The sequence below is a fragment of the Electrophorus electricus genome, chromosome 10 (genome assembly GCF_041902795.1).
Source record: "Electrophorus electricus isolate QZ-2024a chromosome 10, ASM4190279v1, whole genome shotgun sequence".
Classification (NCBI taxonomy): domain Eukaryota; kingdom Metazoa; phylum Chordata; class Actinopteri; order Gymnotiformes; family Gymnotidae; genus Electrophorus; species Electrophorus electricus.
This window is the reverse complement of record NC_137506.1, coordinates 16,112,803-16,131,600: the sequence shown is the minus strand read 5'-3', so window position 1 is coordinate 16,131,600 and position 18,798 is coordinate 16,112,803. Positions and strand designations below refer to the sequence as shown.

Below are 18,798 nucleotides of genomic sequence, written 5' to 3'. Positions count from 1 at the left end.
TTTTATTGCTGACAGTAGATACCTGCTTTGCATGCTAATACTAGGTAATATTAGCGAAGTAATGGTAAAAAGCTGTTTGATTCTCTGTGTTTACTGATTGTGAGACAGCATTAGCGGGATCATTTGCTCTCCTGTTTGCAGAGTCAATTACTTGATAGACTAACTGGTAACATTACAAAGCCGTTTTAATACACTACACTTTTATTGGCAATGCCTTTCACCAGCTGTAGAGTGATGCTGCCGCTTCAATGACATGCAAAAAGCGCTCTCTATAGCCAGTGTTACATTTCTTCATTCTGGACTATTGTAGAAACAATAGTTGGAAGACGACACGTTACCTGTGTAGACATGAAGGGCTCATTATATAAACGCCTTATGTAAATGCATTGAACGTTTATATAAGAAAATTGGATTACATGTGCATCCCCTTGCATACTCCGAACATTTAGTTAAACATAAGGCTGCCCGTTCCTCTTATTTTTCTAACATATTAAACAGCACAGTTCATAATTCCAAGTGTTTTTTTCCATCATTAATAAATTCTTTCATTCTGCATGCAGTGCTTTTGTCTTTTTCTTTCTTCAAAATAAGGTAAGAGCCATTCACCTTGATCTCTCTAAGATTACTTCTGATTGCCTTCTTTCTACTGTCCCCTTTCCTGTTCACACTTTCTCTGACCTATCTTCTGTTGATGCTAACTTTATCGTCGAGATAGTACCTAATTCTAAATCACAGCTCAATACTGCACCCACCTCTCATTTAAAGCGTCATTTCCCTGATATCTATACCCCAAGTGTCACATTATCAATCTGTAGCTCACAACCGGTTACGACTCGCCTGCTCTGAAACTTAGTGTCACTCCAAGGATCTGTTCTTGGCCCCTTGCTTTTTATCCTCTATTTTGCCCCTTGGTGACATCATACATCACCACGACCTTAAATTTCACTGTTATACTGACGACACTCACATTTACGTGAACATTAAACCCTCAGAAAAATCTCCACCTCTCACACTGATCTGTATGGGCATTTCTACAGATAAATGCACACATGACATAGTTTTTATTTATTTATTTAAATTTGTGATGCACTTTTTTTTCTTACAGTTTTCTTACTATTTTGTTAACCAATAAAGTGAACTCCATAGTTCCGGTAGATGGAGCCATTGTTTGAGCTGTATACTATAACTGTTGTAATTATAACGTTGTTGTAACTAATACTGATTCCAAAGTTCTGCCTCTGCCTTCTGCCTTAATTTTTGTCTGCTTACGTGCATATGATCTTTTAACCATTGCTTCTTGGCATTCACTGTAATTAGCAGATAATTTACTTTAAAAATGCAGGCTATTAATCTTTCCACGAATGAATGTGATAGTAAAACGGTAAACAGCAGACTATATTTATATATAAATTACAACAAAGGTGGTTTTGATTTATTATTTACCATCAATATTTTAACAAGGACGACCTATGATAGCTCCTGATGTGGCACAGTCTCCCGACGTAGAACTGCTGCCCTAGTAACCTCGGTCTTGCTTACCGAGAATCGATGACGAAGGAGCGAGCGCTGATCACGCCCAACAACGTAGCAACGGAGCAGCTGGCTACCCACGTAACGCCGGATACCGTCGTCATTACAAACCACAGACCACTGGACAGGCTCGGTATTCTGATGTGCCGTCTACTCTTTGTAAGTAGCTTGCCGTTTTAAATTTTAACGGCATTATCGGATCTTAACGGCAGAGAACATCGGATTAATACTAGTAGTCGTCTGGTGCAATGAGCCTAGCTGCCAAAAAGTACAAATGGGAAAGCGCTGATTACCTTGCTAGCTAGCTAGTTCGCTAAACGTTAGTAGCTACGGTTAACCATTGTAACCTAGCTGATTTAGCTATAGCAACATTAGCGAATGCCTGTATATCTATCAAGCTAGTTTATTGACATGGTAAGAAATAGCACTAGATAAAAAAATGTTAGCGTTAATCATTTCACATTCTGTGCAATGACAGCTTTAGTCAGCACTAGCTATCTGTTGGCTAGGCTAGCGTAACTGGATAACTATAGCCAGTAAGTGAACTGATTAGTTAGCTAATTATTCAGTTTTAATCATGTTAGCTAGCTAGCTAACTACCCAATTGGGCTAGCTAACCTTACCTGTTAAATTATTTGCTTGAGTATGCCACCGGTACCTACCTACCTAGCTAGCTGACTAACCCTCTGAGCCACAATTTTCTCGCTTTCGCCACCATATGTTATCTTGCTGCTTGTACTAAATTTAGCTAGCCACACGAGGCGAGGTTGTGAACAAAGGTACAAAGCAGATGATTTTAGCTAGCTAGACAGCTCAAACCTCAATTATACTGTTATAAGATACCTAAATGCAGTTTGTTCAGAAAAAAACCCCAACATAGCCAGCTAATGTATTATACTTCGTCAGTATTCTTTTAAATATTAGAATTTGTAATTAACAACCCAGTTAGCTAGCTAGATATGTTGTCTGTGTCCATCTGTATGGTTCATTGCGAACCCAGCTAGCTTAACGCTACGTTATTCATGTGGTATATAGCTAAGTAGCCAAGCTAACTAGGGCGCCTGCTTTTCTCGTCAGATGCCAAGTAGAGACTGTGACGAATGGTGAGGATAGAATGCGGAGTTCTCGACTTTTCTTTACAAGCACTGAAAGTAAGTGCAACTAATAGCTAGCTTTGCAGCATAAAATGTTCATTTAGTTCAGTTAAACATCTTTACATCCTTTCTGTAGCTCGATCGCTGGGTAAGTAGCTGTTCTAGCTAGTTCTCAGTAAAAAGCTGCTCTACTTACAGGGATGCTAGAGGTTCTTCATAATCCCTTTGATTACCTAATATGTCATGTCTTGGATTTTACTTGAAGCTTATTCTAGCTTCAAAGTGTATTGAATATCAGCTAGTGTTAACTGTGAGCTTTGACGTTTTGCTTCTGCTGGTTGTGTTGTACTGTCTCCGTGTCCCTAATCAACATGTCTATTCTGCTCTTTTTAAACGTAGGCTGCACATTTATGGCGTTTGTGAGTGTGAGTGGAGACTTCTGCCAGGCACAGCACCTGGTCATTGTGGACAAATGAAAAGGTGGCTTCCCACATGAAGATTACACTGCACCCTTGCTGTCTTACATTTTGAACTTTGGGGTAGAGGCTGTATTTGCCCAAAGTTCAAGTGTATGAGTCCGTTAGAGCCAACTCAGGTGCTAGAAAACCGTCTCTCATCACCACCCCTTTTGAGCACCAACAGTTTGTCACTCTTCCCCTGAATGGGTTAACTAGAGAATTGATAAGTATAAGTGAAGTGTAGTCCCTTTTTTATTAGCTTTTTAATAGACTAATAGTGAGTCCTTCCTTATTGAATTTGCCTTTTAAGTATAAATTTGAGATTTTCTTAAGTCCATAGATTTTTAAATAACATTTTTTAGTACACCTTGGAAGATTTTTTTTTTTTTTTTTTTTTTTTTTTTTTTTTTTTTTTAAAACCTCCCTCCACGTGTCAAGATGAACCGCCCTGCGCCTGTTGAAATCACCTATGAGTGCATGAGGTTCCTGATTACACACAACCCCACCAATTCACAGCTGAGCAAGTTTACAGAGGTATTGTAGATCTGCACCACTTTGGGTCATTTAATGAAAAATGACTCCAGTACAGGTTGGATAAGGGTGGCTCAAAGGTTTATCTGTACCTTTCAGGAACTGAAAGCTTTCGGGGTGCAGACACTGGTTAGGGTTTGTGAAACCACCTATGACAAGACACCAGTGGAAAAGGAAGGGATTGAAGTTTTGGTAAGAAAACTTGGACGAATGTTTGTATTGAAGGGTCAAAAAGGTTACAGGTCACTTAGTGATGATTAATAAATCTGAGGTTTATAATGTTTAAAGGTATTATTCTTGGAGACAATAAATAAACCAATCATTTTCATTTTTCTGTAAGGATTGGCCTTTTGATGATGGCTGCTCACCACCTGACCAAATTGTTGATGACTGGTTGAACTTACTGAAATGCAAATTTAAAGATGAACCTGGTTGTTGCATTGCAGTGCATTGTGTTGCAGGACTGGGTCGGTAAGTACTTGAAAGTACTGATATTGACCAGTTGCTAATAAATATAAGAGGGCAAGTTATCAACATGAGTAGCTTGGGGTTTGTTTCCTCTTTGTTCATGGTCTGTCCAGCGTTTACAAAGCACAGCAAAACTTTCATGTATAGCAATTATTAGATGTCTTTTGTTTATTATTGAAATAATTAATATTCTTTTTTTGTGTGCAGAGCTCCTGTCTTGGTGGCCATAGCCTTAATTGAGTGTGGGATGATGTATGAGGATGCAGTTCAGTTTATTCGTCAGTAAGTCATATGCTATAACCTCATAACTGAGACTGATGCAGTAATATTGTTAGCCAGATCTGCTTTTCCTGTGTTTTGACTGAGATGTGTAATCTTGTGTTGTCTCCTTTTAGGAAGAGGCGTGGGGCCTTCAACTCTAAACAACTTGTGTACCTTGAAAAATACAAGCCCAAGATGCGCCTGCGCTTTAGGGATGCCAATGGTCAAAACTGCTGCATCCAGTAGGACAGTTGTCCAAAGCAAAGTTTTGTTGTTGTTATTGATTTTTGAAATTGTGCCAAGCACATGCAAAATAGTCACTATTTATATTACCAGCATCTTGACCACCCTCCACTCATTATGGATTGGTTTCTGAATTATAACCATATCATGTGGGTTTACAGAAACCTTTGTTTAAAACTTTTACCACTGTTAATGTTATTTAGTACAACAGTAGCTTTAACCTGTGACTGGTACGAATGGCCCAAAAATCAATAGCAGTATAAAGTTGGTAAATTGCAGTCAGTTGCCATGATTTGGGAGACCTTATTCCATACCCCCTATCCACCTATGTGAGTAGAGGTCCCATACAGCAGTGGCTGTGTCTATACTGCTGTTTACTCATCTGTTAAAGTGAAGGAACCTAGCAGATCACACTTCAATAACAATAGTGAAATGTTAAGCATTCGAGTTAATGAACTAAATCCAGCATCATACCAATAAAACACCTCTTGCTGCTGACTGATAAATGATCAAATTTAAATAAAGATATAAATGATTAGTTTCTCCTTTTTGTCATATATATCTATGTAGTCTGTGTGCCAGATATTTAAGTTCAGAGCTCTGCTGCCTGCCTTCTCACCCATATGTGCTCACCATCATATTACACCTATTCAACTTCCTCACTGGCTTCTTGTAAAATACCATATTCAGTTCAAAATACCCACCTACAAAGCTCTAAATAACCTCTTGCCTTCATAACTGATCATCTTCCTTACAAACCTACTCACACTCACAGATCTTCCTCCAGCCTGCACAGGTGATCATGGCTTTTCTAGATCTGCTCCTTGACTCTTTCTTAAACATAAACTCCTTTTCATCTGCTTGTTTCCATGTTCTGTATGTGCTGTTTGTAAATGTACTGTATAATGTATATGATCTGTATCAATGCTTTCTCTTATGTACTAACTAATCATCTTTGGGTCCTTGAAAAGTGCTGTATAAATACATTTATTATTAAGTTCCAAAATGGTAAGAATTGTTTCCCATTGGAATTGCTCACTTTTCTTTTAGATAACAACACTTTTAAAAGGTGCTGATCCTGTTTAGCTCAAGTGGAACTTCACTTTAGATCATATTTTTTCCCCCATTTATAATGTATATCAAGTTTGATTTGAGTATTACAGACCACTAATCTGAATATATGTTAATTGGTTAAATATTGCTATCATTGCATAATCTTATTACATAATTATTATATAAATACATTTCATAATTATTACAGAATTCAATTATTAATCTAGTTTTTTAATAGAATATACACTAATCCTTAATATAATTAGCTGTAACATTTTAATTTATTTACTATCTTGACTACAAGGCACTAACTACAGATTTGATGTAAAGTATAAAGGAGTTAAAAACCTGAATACATATAAGCTATACATGTATACATTCACTTTATATATAAAATAGGTAGATATGGAATGTAACCTTTTTAAACTAGTTACTGGTGACTAGAGCAAACCTCCAGATTATATACCCTAACCAGAATCACCCTGATGTATAGTTATAGACTATCCAGCAATGATAGTGCTGGAAGAATCAACTGCCTACTAACTGCCTGTCAGTGATAGTGTTGAGTTGAGATTGGTTTGCCACCCCAAAATATCAATATTGAGCAGTAGTCCTGTAATCAGATACTGAAATATAAATGAACTGTAGGATACATCTAAAAATATACTCGTGAGAAAGGTGTAGCTAATGTATGTAGGTACTCGAAATGTCTTTATAATAAAGTGATACTGATAGTGGTTTCCTATCTTGACCACAGGACGGTGCAATTCATTAGACGTTATTTCTCTGCACAGCACGAGGAGGCTGTTGCCGCTGTTAAAATCTGCGCAAATGACCTCGCATCTGGATTGGGCGATGTTCTGACGTGTATGACCCACTTCGGGTCTGTGTTTTTTACTGAGTCGAAGTGTCCTACCACATCCGCAAGACTAAATCAATGAATAAAAATCACGCGCGAAGTAAATAATAATAATAATAATAATAATATTAAATATCGGATTTTTAAAATCAACCTAACAACCTATCTGTCTACCGCCCAAGTCTTCGAAAACCGGACTGGAAGCCTTTGAATTGTCCTGCTTGACACTTTGGCAAACATGATGCCGGTAAGTTTGTTGCAGTGTACATTATGTTACTCACGCTTGGTTCTTAACTGCCAGATTTGAGACGAGAAAGACAGTTTAGACTCTAGCGTAAGTTCAGACTGTTCGTGTTTGCTTGGTCCCATTTATAAAGTTGCGTTTCCGTTCCGTGATTATGAATAATTATGAGTGTTTTGGGACGGACTGGAGTTCACATTCCGTTATCGTGTCACAGCGTAATTAATTTAAATTTTAGACGTTTTGGATTTTGGTTAAATAGGCGGTAAACAACCGCTCTGTAAGGTCACCTTCAATCTGTAGAATGAGACGAGAGGTTCGGAAAAACAATACGTTATAATAGCGATAAATAAAATAACAGGAATTCGTTTGCTTGTAGGTTTTCTGAGAGATTTTTTAAAATAACATTTATGTTAGAATGCAAATTATTAAAACTATATTTGCGGAACATGAGACAAACAGAGTGATCTTAAGAGTTAGGAAAATCTTAGCTGTTAAGTCTGCTCTTTCTCAGCCTGTTTCCAGGAAAGAGGAAACTGGAGTTGTTCTTTTTCCTTTTTATTGTGTTTAATATTGCCTACTTGATTCACGTGCAGGCCTAACCTACCAACAGGCTACTAATAATTAGGTTAGTTATGCAAAGTTGGAGGAAAAATAAAAATAAGAGTGTCGAAAATTACACAGCTGTAGTTATAGATACTTCCCACTTTCAGTGACTATTTTTACTTTCAGAGGAAGGAAATGCAGTGCTGTTAGAGAGATTTGTTCCTTTCTAGTTCTCCTGCCTTTTCCCACATTTCTAATACTGAGTGCTGTCAGGTACTTAAAGGCAAAATGAAGGGTATGTGAAACTTTTTTTTGTCCACATTTATGCAACTCTCTTCAATGAGTTTCATGTAGCACCTCACATGTGCCTTATTAGCCCATAACTATTAAAACCTATACTGGCATACTGGGGTAAAATAGAGAACCTTTTTAAAATGCAGCGTTTGATACAGTTGCAGCAAAATTAAGATATGTAATGGCATTACTAAAGTTGTGTTGTATTTGAATTTTGTCATTTATTTCAACAACAAAAAAGCTGTTGTCGTGTTTTCTTTTTTTTTGCTGAAAAGCTATTTGGATTTATTACATGCACAGACGTTCCTCAGTTAGACGATAGCACAGACTGCTGTGTGATAGAACTCTGGATTGTTGGGAATTTCTTTATGCATCTTTTTTTAGACTCAAAACAGACATTTCAATAATTAATCATGAATTTATAAGATAGCAGCCTTTTGAGCATCTGGAAGATGTGCTGGCAATTTAACTGTAGCACACAGGCTATATGGCAGGTCTTCTTCAAGTCCTACTTGATTCTTTAGAGTATTCCATAAGCAGATCAGAACTCTCCCAATATACTGCTTTTTTTTTTTTTTTTTTTTTTACTTGAAAGAAGTTAACCCGGTGTTGTTAGTTACTCCACCCAGCCTAAGTTTTGTCTCACACTTCACACTTCCTTCACTGCAGCCCATGACAAGAACTGTACAAACTCAGAGTGGAAATCAGACAAAAGATGGTTATTTTCACAAAGTTGCATGTCCTGTTTTACAATGCTGGTTCCATTCTTTCTCATTTGTCATATTGATGTCTGCTTTCGAGTCTGAGAGGTGGGATGGGTTAATCATTGCTGTAAATGACATAATAGGTTACTGCATTTAGAACTGGTTTCCTAAGAATTTACACATTGCTGCACCTTTCAAACACTTGCTTTAAAAATTTAGTTTTTCTGCAATATGTCATCTCTGCTGTTGTCTTTCTGACAGAGACATTCAAAAAGAAGATGGATTATAAAAACACTTTGAGCCCATTCACTTATAATATTAAATGAGAAAGCTTCTGAGTCTAGCAACATCTCCACTGATCTGTGTAAAGTTCCAACAATATCTCCTCTAATCTGTTCTTTCATCAGATAGAAATGAACAAGAGTCCTATTCCCAGTGGATTGCAGCTCAATTAGGTTGGCACAAGGTAGATGAACAAAGGTGTTATTTCTGACGTACTGTGAATTGGATCTTCTGTAAGTGGAGTGTGTTCCTATTTAATTACAAAATGTATTGTGTTTTAAAAATTGCATTAAGAAAGTAAAATAAATCAATATTAAATTTGCTCCACTGCAGACATGGTAAATACATTATTCATATGGAATTCCCTTCTCAAAATAAAATAACAAGCTTTAAAACTATCCCACCTCCTTGGGCAACTGCTTTTTGGTTGTACAATGGATCGGTGTTTGTATGTGAAAGCTTTTGTTTGCTAAGTGTTAACATGTTACATTGGAACCTGCCACTTTTCCATTGTGACAAATGGTACCGATTTTAAAGCATGTTCACTGGGATCTGTCAGACTTGCACCTGATTTGTACCTAGTGTTCAAAGAGTCTAACAATACACTTATGTATGTAACTGCATATTGAATTGTTTAATGCAAAAATTGTTTAATGCAAAACTTGTTAGTAAATGAACAAGAAACGAGGCCTAAAGTATTTCAGTTATTTGTTTGACGCTTACAATTTAAAATGCAAATGCAACTTCAGGTAAAACTGAGAGGTTGAATGTTTTTCTAAAAATGGAAGCAAAGGTGAATGTTCTAAACAAACTTCTTTTCTTTCCATGAAAAGGAATTGAAAATGCCAGGGTTCGCGGTGTCATTTGTGTCAAGGTGCTCTCTGATAGATATGCTAGTTATGGGCAAATGTATCATAATGCAATATGTCTTACAGTATTAGAAAATACTTATGAAGCCCATGTGTTATATGGTTAAAGACTGGTCTTTTTTTGATTCAATGTTTGTTTTGATTCAATGTGTTTTGTTCTATCGTGCAGTGATTCTTTACGGATTCATGTGTGTGTTGTTGTATCATGTAATGAATCTTTACAGAGAATCATGTGAATTTGTATCATGCAGTAATTATTTACAGTGAATCCTGTGTTTATCATATAATTCAGTGATTCTTTACAGAGAATCATATGTGTTGCAGTGATTCTTCACAGTACCAACGTTTAGTTTACATGTAACGTACAAGACCGTTGGCCTGTTGGTGTGGTTTATTTATGACTTGTTGGTGTGGTTTATTTATAACTTGGTGTGGTTACTGTTGATGTGGCTATCAATATTTCAGTGTAACGTAGGAGACCCTTGGCCTGTTAGTGTGGTTATGGAATTTTGGTTCTGACATGAACGAGCTCATATGTGTTTTGTAAGAATTTGAGTTTGAACTTCATGAAATATTTTGACGTCCCCCCATTGTTTGGGAAGGACATTTTTGGTGTTTTTGTGCTCAAGCTCTATCTGGCCTCTCTTTGTTCTCCATAGGCTTTATTACAGCATGCCAACACCCTGGCCGTACCTCTAAGTATGCTTTGAGAAAAGCTCCCATATCTCAGTTTCAGATTCTTGCCCCAAATGCCAAATGAATGTATTTGCTTAAGGAAAAGACTTTAAAAAGTCTTTTTTTTTTTTTTTACCCTTGTCTTCATATTGCAATCAAATAATCATTTACTGGGAAGACTTAATAAGACGCAAATACTAAAATCTTCAGGAAATAAACTCATCCACACTCCTTCTCTGCCAGTCCTAAACTACCATAATGGCTGAAATTCAAGAAGACTCTGCCTTCATTATTGGCCCTGCTGGGCTGAGGTGTCAGCTGGCAGAAAGGGAAACTGTCAGAGACATTAAAGGCTCTGAAGATGGAGCGCATTGTTTACTGCTACTTAGCACACTTAACCTAGGCCAGCTCCAAAACATGAGTGCAGAGGTAAAGGGGGAAACACACGTGTTTCCGTAGTGCTGTCTGTTGCTATGGGCAGCCTATTGACAGTTCTACACAGAAAGACAAGACAGTAAATCAGGGGTCTGGTCACAATGACCCCAGTACTGCAGTGCACTATGGGAACACATACCCCAAAGCACATTGCCTTGCTTCGAGGAGATCTGATGCAAGAACGGAGCTCGGTGGTTGGATGATGCATGCAATGTGCCAAGAAAAAAGTCTATGGCTGGTTTGAAAATTAATAAAAAACTTGGTTCTAAAACCAAGTAGATATTTCGGTAGATATTATTCAGCGGTTTTTAGTGAGAGCTGCTTCCAGCCGGAGCGCAAGATACACAGTGACAAGGCCTGCCTGTGTTTCCAGATTTATTATTGACGGGGCATTTCATCCTGGCACCCGTCTCCCTCTGCCGTTGGAGTCAGCAGACTTCACTGTGGGCTGAGCAGTCTGAGTAGCACCAACACCCTGAAACCGTGGTAGCAGAGAGAGATAGGCTGCCATTTTCTGCACGCACCATTCTTCTTGTGTGACAAATGCACGTTGTCTTGCGGTTTACCCCACACACACCCCTAATTGATAAATTAAGTGCTATGGTTTTCCATAGGATGAGAGTTGAAGCAGCCCATTAATTGGTGGTTCGCATATCTGCCGTTTGTGCATCTGGGTTATTTTTTTTATCAGTAAAGTGCCTGTTTATTATCACTTGGCACCTCTTATCTGTCTCTAGTACCTCTGCTGGCCCTGGATAATATCACTAGTAGGGAGCCTTGCAATGCCAATCACTCCTACATACCTTAGCCCCCTCCCACTCCTCACACACGTGCCCTGACCACCCCCAACCTCTTTACCCCAAGCACTCTCTCTCTCTCTCTCTCTCTCCCCCACCCTCTCTCTCTCTATTGCCTACACTAACACACTCTCAGGCAAACAGGCTCCCATGCTCAGAGTGACAGTGGCCAGAGAGCCACAGTGACGCTTGGTGCTAGCAAGCACCTCCACAGCTCCTGCTGCCTTCCAGCCAGGGCTCCAATGAAGCGGTTTGTGAGGATGGTGCTCCGCGGCCTGGTCAACATATCCAAGGCGGGACCCTGGCTGCGGAAGACGGCACGGACCCCAGGGAGGGAGGACAGGAAGGCTAAGACTGTACCCCAGCTCGTTAAGGTGAAGGCCTGCACTGCTTCTGGGTTGAAGGGAGGCCATGTGTAGGTCTTAGGGCACTGGTGTGAGGCTTTAAATAGCAAGGCTTGTTTGACACTAGTGAGAGGAAATTTTTGGAAGAGGGGATTTTAGGGAATTTGACCCCATCTGACCCCTGTGTTTGAGGTGGTCTGAAGGGCATTTGTAAAATGTTACGGATTTTGTGTGGAGGTTATTTAAGGGAGAACTGTGAAATGTAAATTTAAAAAGTATAAGATATTTTGTAAACTATATGATCTGTTATACCATTTGAAAATTTGACTTTGACATTGATGAAGATGGCTTGTTAATAGCTTGTATTAATTAATTTGTTTATTAGCTTTAAACTGTTTCTGTTAAATCTCCCTGTGTCAGTTGAACTCTGCGCAGTGTTTCACACAGGGATTATGGATTATGGATTATGGATTCTGTTACTCCTATTGGTCACATGACCAAACACACACATGCATGCACACACACACACACACACACACACACACACACACACACACACACACACACACACACACACACACACACACACACACACCAGGAGAGGATGATATTTGGGCTTGTTTATGGGAATAAGCAGTGAAGCTGTGCACTAAAGTGATGAGCTGGGTGACTGTGGTTTTAACACACACACTGCCCAAATGTCTGGATTCCTCAAAGATTTCTCAGGGGTGAGCTTTCAAGCCACAGAGCTTTTCCAAAAGTGGAAACATATTTTCCTAAATCTTGAAATTTTCCTGCATGATGTCTTAAGTTTGTTTGCTGAGCTGTCAGGTTTGCTTTCTCCTTCTGGCCTGAGTTTACCACCACTCCTGAGCTGTGTGTGTAAAGCTTGTTTGTGAGATGCCACCATAGTGAAGTTCACTCAGTTATGTAACGTTTGCATAAATGTAAGATTATGGGTCAGAGATTGGCACATCTGGAGCTGTTCTTGGCACCCTAAAGCACAACTTTGGCAGTGTATTAAATGTTTGGCAAATTGTATTAAATGTTTGGCAGTGTGGTCAGCAGGAAAGATCAAAACACAGAAGAAAAAAGATTCTGCACAAAAGAAGGTTTCGTTATATTTGAGCATGGATTTTAAGAGATTTATTTCAATTGATACATTTTAAAATTATGAGTATTACAAAGAGGACCCTCAGGTTATATGGTCACAAATTATGTTTTTAAGGTAACTTATATTCTTGATAGATACTGACTGATACAGCAATAAAATCTGTGCAGTGAAAACTGCCTGTTCCAGTTATATGTCATGTTTTCCTGTTCTCCATTTAGTTTTTTTTTCTGTCTTACAATGCTACAAGTTAATCATTTTCTTCAACCAGTCACAGTAATGTGGCAATGTGGGAATTACCGGCGTCTTCTCTGAGCGGTACGTGAAACCACTAGGAGCTGATCTACTTAATTCCACCATGAAATTACATAAGATCCTGATGCCAGCATGGAATGCAAGATCGCAGCGGTTCTTGTTGAGAAATAACAGGATGCTAAGACGCACTTCTCCTGTGTGACACAAGTGCAGTAACTCATTCCTTCTTTTTCTTCTCTCAGATGATTATACCAGTGTTCCTGAGTGCCAACGAGCAGGTGCTGACCGAGGTGCCCATTACACCAGAGACACTGTGTAAGGATGTGGTGGAACTGTGCAAGGAGCCTAGTGAGAGTGGCTGCCACGTTGTCGAAGTCTGGCGGGGTAATGGTAAGAACATGAGCAGCAGTTCCTTCTCTCAAACCTGACCATTCCCATTGGTCAGCATGTTGCTTACCCACCCAATCTGAAACATCTGATTGGATTCCTGCTCCCACACCTGATCATTCCCTTTGGTCAGCATAGTGCTTACCCCACTAATCTGAAACATCTGGTTGGAGCCCTTCATGAGCCGAGGCTGTAATATTAGTGCTGCAGAGAGCACATGATCTACATGACTGGGAACCACCAATTAGAACCACCAACTAGAACCTCCAATAAACCTCTGTTTCATGGTAGAATAGATTATAGACCTGCTTAGCAGATCCAAGTGATAGATATTATCATAAGTGTCAAGGAGTTTATTTACTATTCACTTTAATTGAACAAGATGGAACAAGATGTTACCTCCGGATATGGTGTCTCCTAGTTCAAGCAGTTGAAGGTGTACAGCTTGGATTTCCTACACTGCTAATAGCTTTGAATGGATGCGTTCATGGGTGAGCTCCCTCAGAGAGCACCCGTGCTGTCTGCCGCATTACAATGGGGTCCTTATCCAAGTCCGTCCTGCACAGTGGGGAACAGTAAGTGGGTCAGGGTGTCACCGGTTTCTTTCTGCTACCGTGGGTAAGTTTTTATAGCCCCCTGAGGCCTGTTATTTCCTCCAGTCAACTCTCAATCATAGGTTTCACAATCAGCACAATCTGGACTGCAAGAATGTGCAATGCATTGCTTGATACTGCAATATTGTAGTATTATCATGTGTAGCACTGATATAATTGAAAGATGCAATATGTATACCAGCATTTAAAAAATCTCAATTTTATTCTGTGCAATCTCTAACCTTCTGTATTCTGTGCAATTTGATAAATCACAGCTTTCACATGATTCAACAAATGCAAATAAATTTGGTGAAAATAATGAGGAGCTGGTTTCTAAACATGTTATATCACATATGTGTTTGTAGACTATCACCAGCGGTGTTTCTAGACTACCTGTTGTACTGGCGCACACACAAAATTAAAGGGGCACAACCCAACCTCTTTGTCTGGCAGTCAGTTGTAGGAGCTGAGCTTTGCATATGTTTATTTAAAAAGCTCCTTCTGCCTGTTCTGTTGCTACTTTCCCTTCTGTTTTACTCTCTTACTGCTTCTAACTTTTCTGAAATCTGCTTTCTCTCTGTTCTTCTCTTCTACCTTCTCTTCCTGTCCCTGCTTATTTTTTTGTGTAATAATTTACATTTCACTTTAAAAGTTTGACATACATTGACATGTGAAATCATTCCTTTGTCATAAAACTACTTGTGAATTATGTTATTTTGTTTTTACATCATCAGTTCATGCTAGGTAGATAACACAAGTTTGCAAAATGAGCAGTTTACATGTTATGTTTTTAATTTTACAAGTTTATCTACTTTTCTACTTAGCAGCACCCCCTTTTGCTTACATATGTAATGTCTTTGCCATCTTAAGTAGCTAATGCCTTTGCTTTAGTGGTCTAGTGTGTGTTTTTTGTAGGTTAAATGGCTATATGTGGCTACTGTTAAAATGTATGTATTATTATTATCTTGTCTTCTGGTTGACTTGTTTTAAATACTAATGTAGGTCAATATCTACTGCTAGCTCCATAGTGTGAACAGAAAATCTGAAACTGCCCTGACTGAAAGTGTTAGCCTCTCCTTAGTTTGGAAAGATGCTGGGTGATTATGGGAAATGTAGTACTTTTAGTGAATTTGTGTGGTGCTAATGTTTCATGTAATTCTGCTTAATAATCCATGTTGAAACATTAAGCATTATGGCTTTCGTATTGTTTTTATACCCCATTAAATTGTGCCTAATGTCACCCCTAATTGCCTGGAATAATTACAATTATAAAATCTAGAAATATAATCAGAATATGGCATGTCTGTTGCGACCAGCCCTGTCTGGGCTTGTTCAGCAAAGCCTGTCTTTGGGAAGGAGAGACGCACCTTTTCAATCAGACTGCTCTTGACCACTCTGTCACAGTATACTTGCCCCAGATTTCACATATCTATAACCATCTATTAAAAACACTCCTTTTAAAAATATGAACATTCTTGGAGGACACCACATGAATAATTACCATATTTAGCTCATTTTTATATACTTGTCAGACATATAGTTTCCTCAGCAGAAGGAGGGTGGGTTACCTTGGTGCAAGATTAAAAGTAGGTTGAGGTTTCATGCCATTTGCCTGAGGCTGGTTGTGTGGCCACCTTTTTCTTACAGAGAGAGTGATCCCTTCAGATCACCTGATGCTGGAGCACCTGCAGAAATGGGGTCAGCGGAGGCAGGAGGTGAAGTTTTACCTGCGGCACGAGGACCCGGCCGCCGAGAGCAGCGAGCAGGGTGAGGCATGCTGCCGTTCACAGTCACCTTTCAACAACTGCTGCACCACGACAACCGTCGCACCTGCCTGCGATTCATTGTTACACCTAGGGTGTGAATATCAGTGGGTGAAGTCAAAGCCTTCTCTTTCTGGTTTATGAATATTCAAACGCATTCGAGAGCCCAGCCGGTGACAGAGACCTTCAGAGATGACCAATTATATCTCTGCTTCACTCTGTGATGAGAAATTGAGACAATTGCCAGATTCCTTTTCCAAACCTCTCTCTGTTTAGATTCCAGTTTTATCAGATAGAGGCTCTATTTTCTATGACACACACATGTGTGTGACAGCAGTTTCAGACTGGGTTCTGGTGTTACGTAACTAATCGTCTTTGTGTGTAATTGGTTTCCTCACTGATGACCCATCTGTCCTAAGCTTTACACCTGAGGGGTTGGGTCAATCAGCTCTGAGGCTGACAGCCTCCCACTGGCTCCTCCCACTGAGAGAGAGAGCAACTCTTTTAGAGATCGAGGAGGTGCTAAGAAAGGCAATATGTATGCATGTGTTTTATGTACGTGTAGACCTTTATTTCTATAGGGTAGCATAGAATTCAGCTGGTGTTGCATTGTACACTTGATTGGTCAACTGTGCAGAAATATTTTCACTTGAGGTGTCACAAGTGTCTGAAAGCAACCCCTATTCTAGTCTGTCCAAAACTGTATGAGCACAAACAGCCAAATTTGTAGTCCTCACGCTCAAACGCTTCTCAGTTCACAGAGGTCCCGCTATCTCCACAACCTCTGGCTGGATTATACCGAGTGATGCAACTGTGGGTTTAGGGAATTAAACCTCAGCCTATTTATAGGCGGCAGAGTCAGAGTGGGTGCAAACTTCCTTCATGAAAGAGAAATGGCTGCAGGTTGGTAAACAGATGCTTTCTGAAAACAAAATTTTTGCTGGTGAAGATGGACAGACACAGAGGCCCTGGTAATGAGTTCTGATGTTGACCAGCGCCACTCCGCTCTCCAGTAGATCAGCTGCAACAGACAGGATCAGACTCCAGCCTCTTAGCCAGGGCTCTGCTACTTGTTGGCTGCACTAGAGGCAGTGTTGACTGGTGGCATAGGCTTTGACACCCTAGTTTTGAGAGGTAGCCTTTCTATTATGCACGACCCTATCAAAGGCCTTCATAAAACTCAAACTGCTTAGAATTCAGCTGTGCTTTGTGCCGTGCTATTTTGGCTTGCTTCAATGAGGGAGTGCGGTGGATGACGTTATCTTGTCATCTGCAGGTGGACAGCTGTCAGACCAAGCCAGCAGGAAGGGCAGAGGGCTGGTGGACAAGCCCTGCGAGAATGCGGTACGTTCACACAGACTTACATCAGCATGCAGCTGTGCTAGCATGCTTTAAGCTTCCAGGGCTCTCAGGGGTGGGTGTGCCTGTACTCAGTCTAGATGCAAATTGGGTTAGGGCCAGTAAAGAATTTTAAATAGCAAGTACATTTCTGTCCATGCTGTGTGTGCGTGTGTCTGCATGCCTGTGTATAAATGGGTGTATGGTTGTGTGTTTTTTATGTTTTGCAACTGCTTTTGTGTGCGTATGTGCGTGTGTGTGTGTGTGTGTGTGTGTGTGTGTGTGTGTGTGTGTGCGTGTGTGTGTGTGTGCGTGCTGATTTCTGTTGGGAGGGAGGTGATTGCTGATCTCTCTGATGGCACAGAGGCGAGCAAGCAGCCTGTGTCTCCCCTCCCTGATCACACATGCATCGTTGTGATTTTGCTTCTATGCCTGCTTTTTGAATGCTACATTTGCCTTGGTTTAGCTTCATTTTGAAAGTTTCTACACCAGAAATGTAGAAACTTCACCTTTTTAGATTCTGTTAAAATGAGCTGCATTGAAATGTTGAGACAAATTCCTGCTTTTGCATAGATGTTCTTATTCACCCATCAAAGAAAAAATTTTTGTTTTATATTTTCATGTTTGTTCTTATTACCTATTTATAATAAGCACTTATTATATATTTGTAGTAAAACATGTGATAAGATGATGAGTGATATTCCAGAGTGATAAGATCAAATCCTAATTGGAGATCTTTACTGTAATTACAGTGTAATGTTATTATGGTTTTAGTACACTGGCATTGCTAACAGTTAGTGGAACCTCCAACAGGAAGGCTGGAGGTTCCTGGTGGTGTTTCCTGATATGCTGACATTTTGAGGTTTTGTAGGTTATTCAGAGGCTAATTGCAGGTTTTAGAATGAGAGACCATTTGGCTGTTTCTGATTGTTTCATTTTTTTGTACTTCTCTATTTGGCTCATCAATATGGTATAAGAAAGATATTTACACAGTAGAGGTTTTCTTAAGTTTGCTAACACATTGGAATAGACATATGACACCCAGAAAATAGTAAAACAGAATACACGAGGCCTGGTTGCATTTTTATTTAATGTTTATAAACATTAAATAAAAGAAAGTACAGGAGAACACATTAAATAAATTGACATTGTGACAACACTATTTTCTATTTTTCTATTATTTATCTATTTTTTTTAACAGATGAAAAGATGCAGTTTGCTCAGTTTATTAAAGAGACTTGCGACACCAAGATTATATTATCATATCCCTGCAACATTGATATTATATTATCATATGACCCACCTCTCCTCTATAATTTGGTATGCAAAATTTTGTCCTCTAAGAGAGTTTGGTCTGATTATAGAGAAATTGATCAAAAGTGCTTATGTACCTTCCCTGTTTGATTCACGCCTGTAGGTTCTGTTGTAGAGAAAAGCTTTTTTATAAATCTCTGGGGATATTAAAGTGAAAAGGAATTCCACTTAGTCTCTATATTTCTTTCTTTCTCTATTTCTCACTCTCTTGCTTTTATTTTTTTTCTTGCTCTCCCCTTTGTTCTCGCTCTTCTGCCCTCCTTTACACTCACACTTGTTTTTCTTTTTCTTTCTTTTTTATCTGTTCCTCTCCTTTCTTCCATTCGCCCGTCAGTATCACGACTGAGACCAGT

General features: G+C 39.3%; 2 protein-coding genes across 7 annotated transcripts in view; both read left to right on the top strand.

The window, feature by feature from the left end:
- Positions 1–1,550: 1,550 nt before the first annotated feature.
- On the top strand, positions 1,551–5,123 carry ptp4a2a (protein tyrosine phosphatase 4A2a). Its single transcript, XM_026999940.3, has 7 exons — positions 1,551–1,689; positions 2,608–2,681; positions 3,024–3,616; positions 3,713–3,805; positions 3,954–4,084; positions 4,289–4,363; positions 4,477–5,123. The coding sequence occupies exons 3-7, from the start codon at positions 3,521–3,523 to the stop codon at positions 4,586–4,588; spliced, it is 507 nt and encodes a 168-aa protein (XP_026855741.1). The 5' UTR covers positions 1,551–1,689; positions 2,608–2,681; positions 3,024–3,520; the 3' UTR covers positions 4,589–5,123.
- A 1,408-nt stretch (positions 5,124–6,531) lies between these two features.
- Positions 6,532–18,798, top strand: part of ppp1r13ba (protein phosphatase 1, regulatory subunit 13Ba) — a 28,288-nt gene continuing 16,021 nt past the window's right edge. For 5 of the 6 annotated variants that reach the window (XM_026999872.3, XM_026999871.3, XM_026999870.3 and 2 more), the window contains exons 1-4: positions 11,477–11,714; positions 13,293–13,440; positions 15,678–15,797; positions 17,070–17,137. In XM_026999872.3, the coding sequence (XP_026855673.2) occupies positions 11,583–11,714; positions 13,293–13,440; positions 15,678–15,797; positions 17,070–17,137 (468 nt within the window). In that variant the 5' untranslated portion in view covers positions 11,477–11,582. Of the gene's footprint in view, positions 6,745–11,476; positions 11,715–13,292; positions 13,441–15,677; positions 15,798–17,069; positions 17,138–18,798 lie in introns of those variants that run through there. The other variant, XM_026999873.3, reaches the window with a different exon arrangement.

Coding starts and splice junctions, on each gene's coding strand:
- ptp4a2a (XM_026999940.3), top strand. CDS start 3,521: ATGAACCGCCCTGCGCCTGTTGAAATCACCTATGAGTGCATGAGGTTC. Junction 3,617..3,712: donor AGCTGAGCAAGTTTACAGAG/GTATTGTAGATC, acceptor TGTACCTTTCAG/GAACTGAAAGCTTTCGGGGT. Junction 3,806..3,953: donor AGGAAGGGATTGAAGTTTTG/GTAAGAAAACTT, acceptor TTTTTCTGTAAG/GATTGGCCTTTTGATGATGG.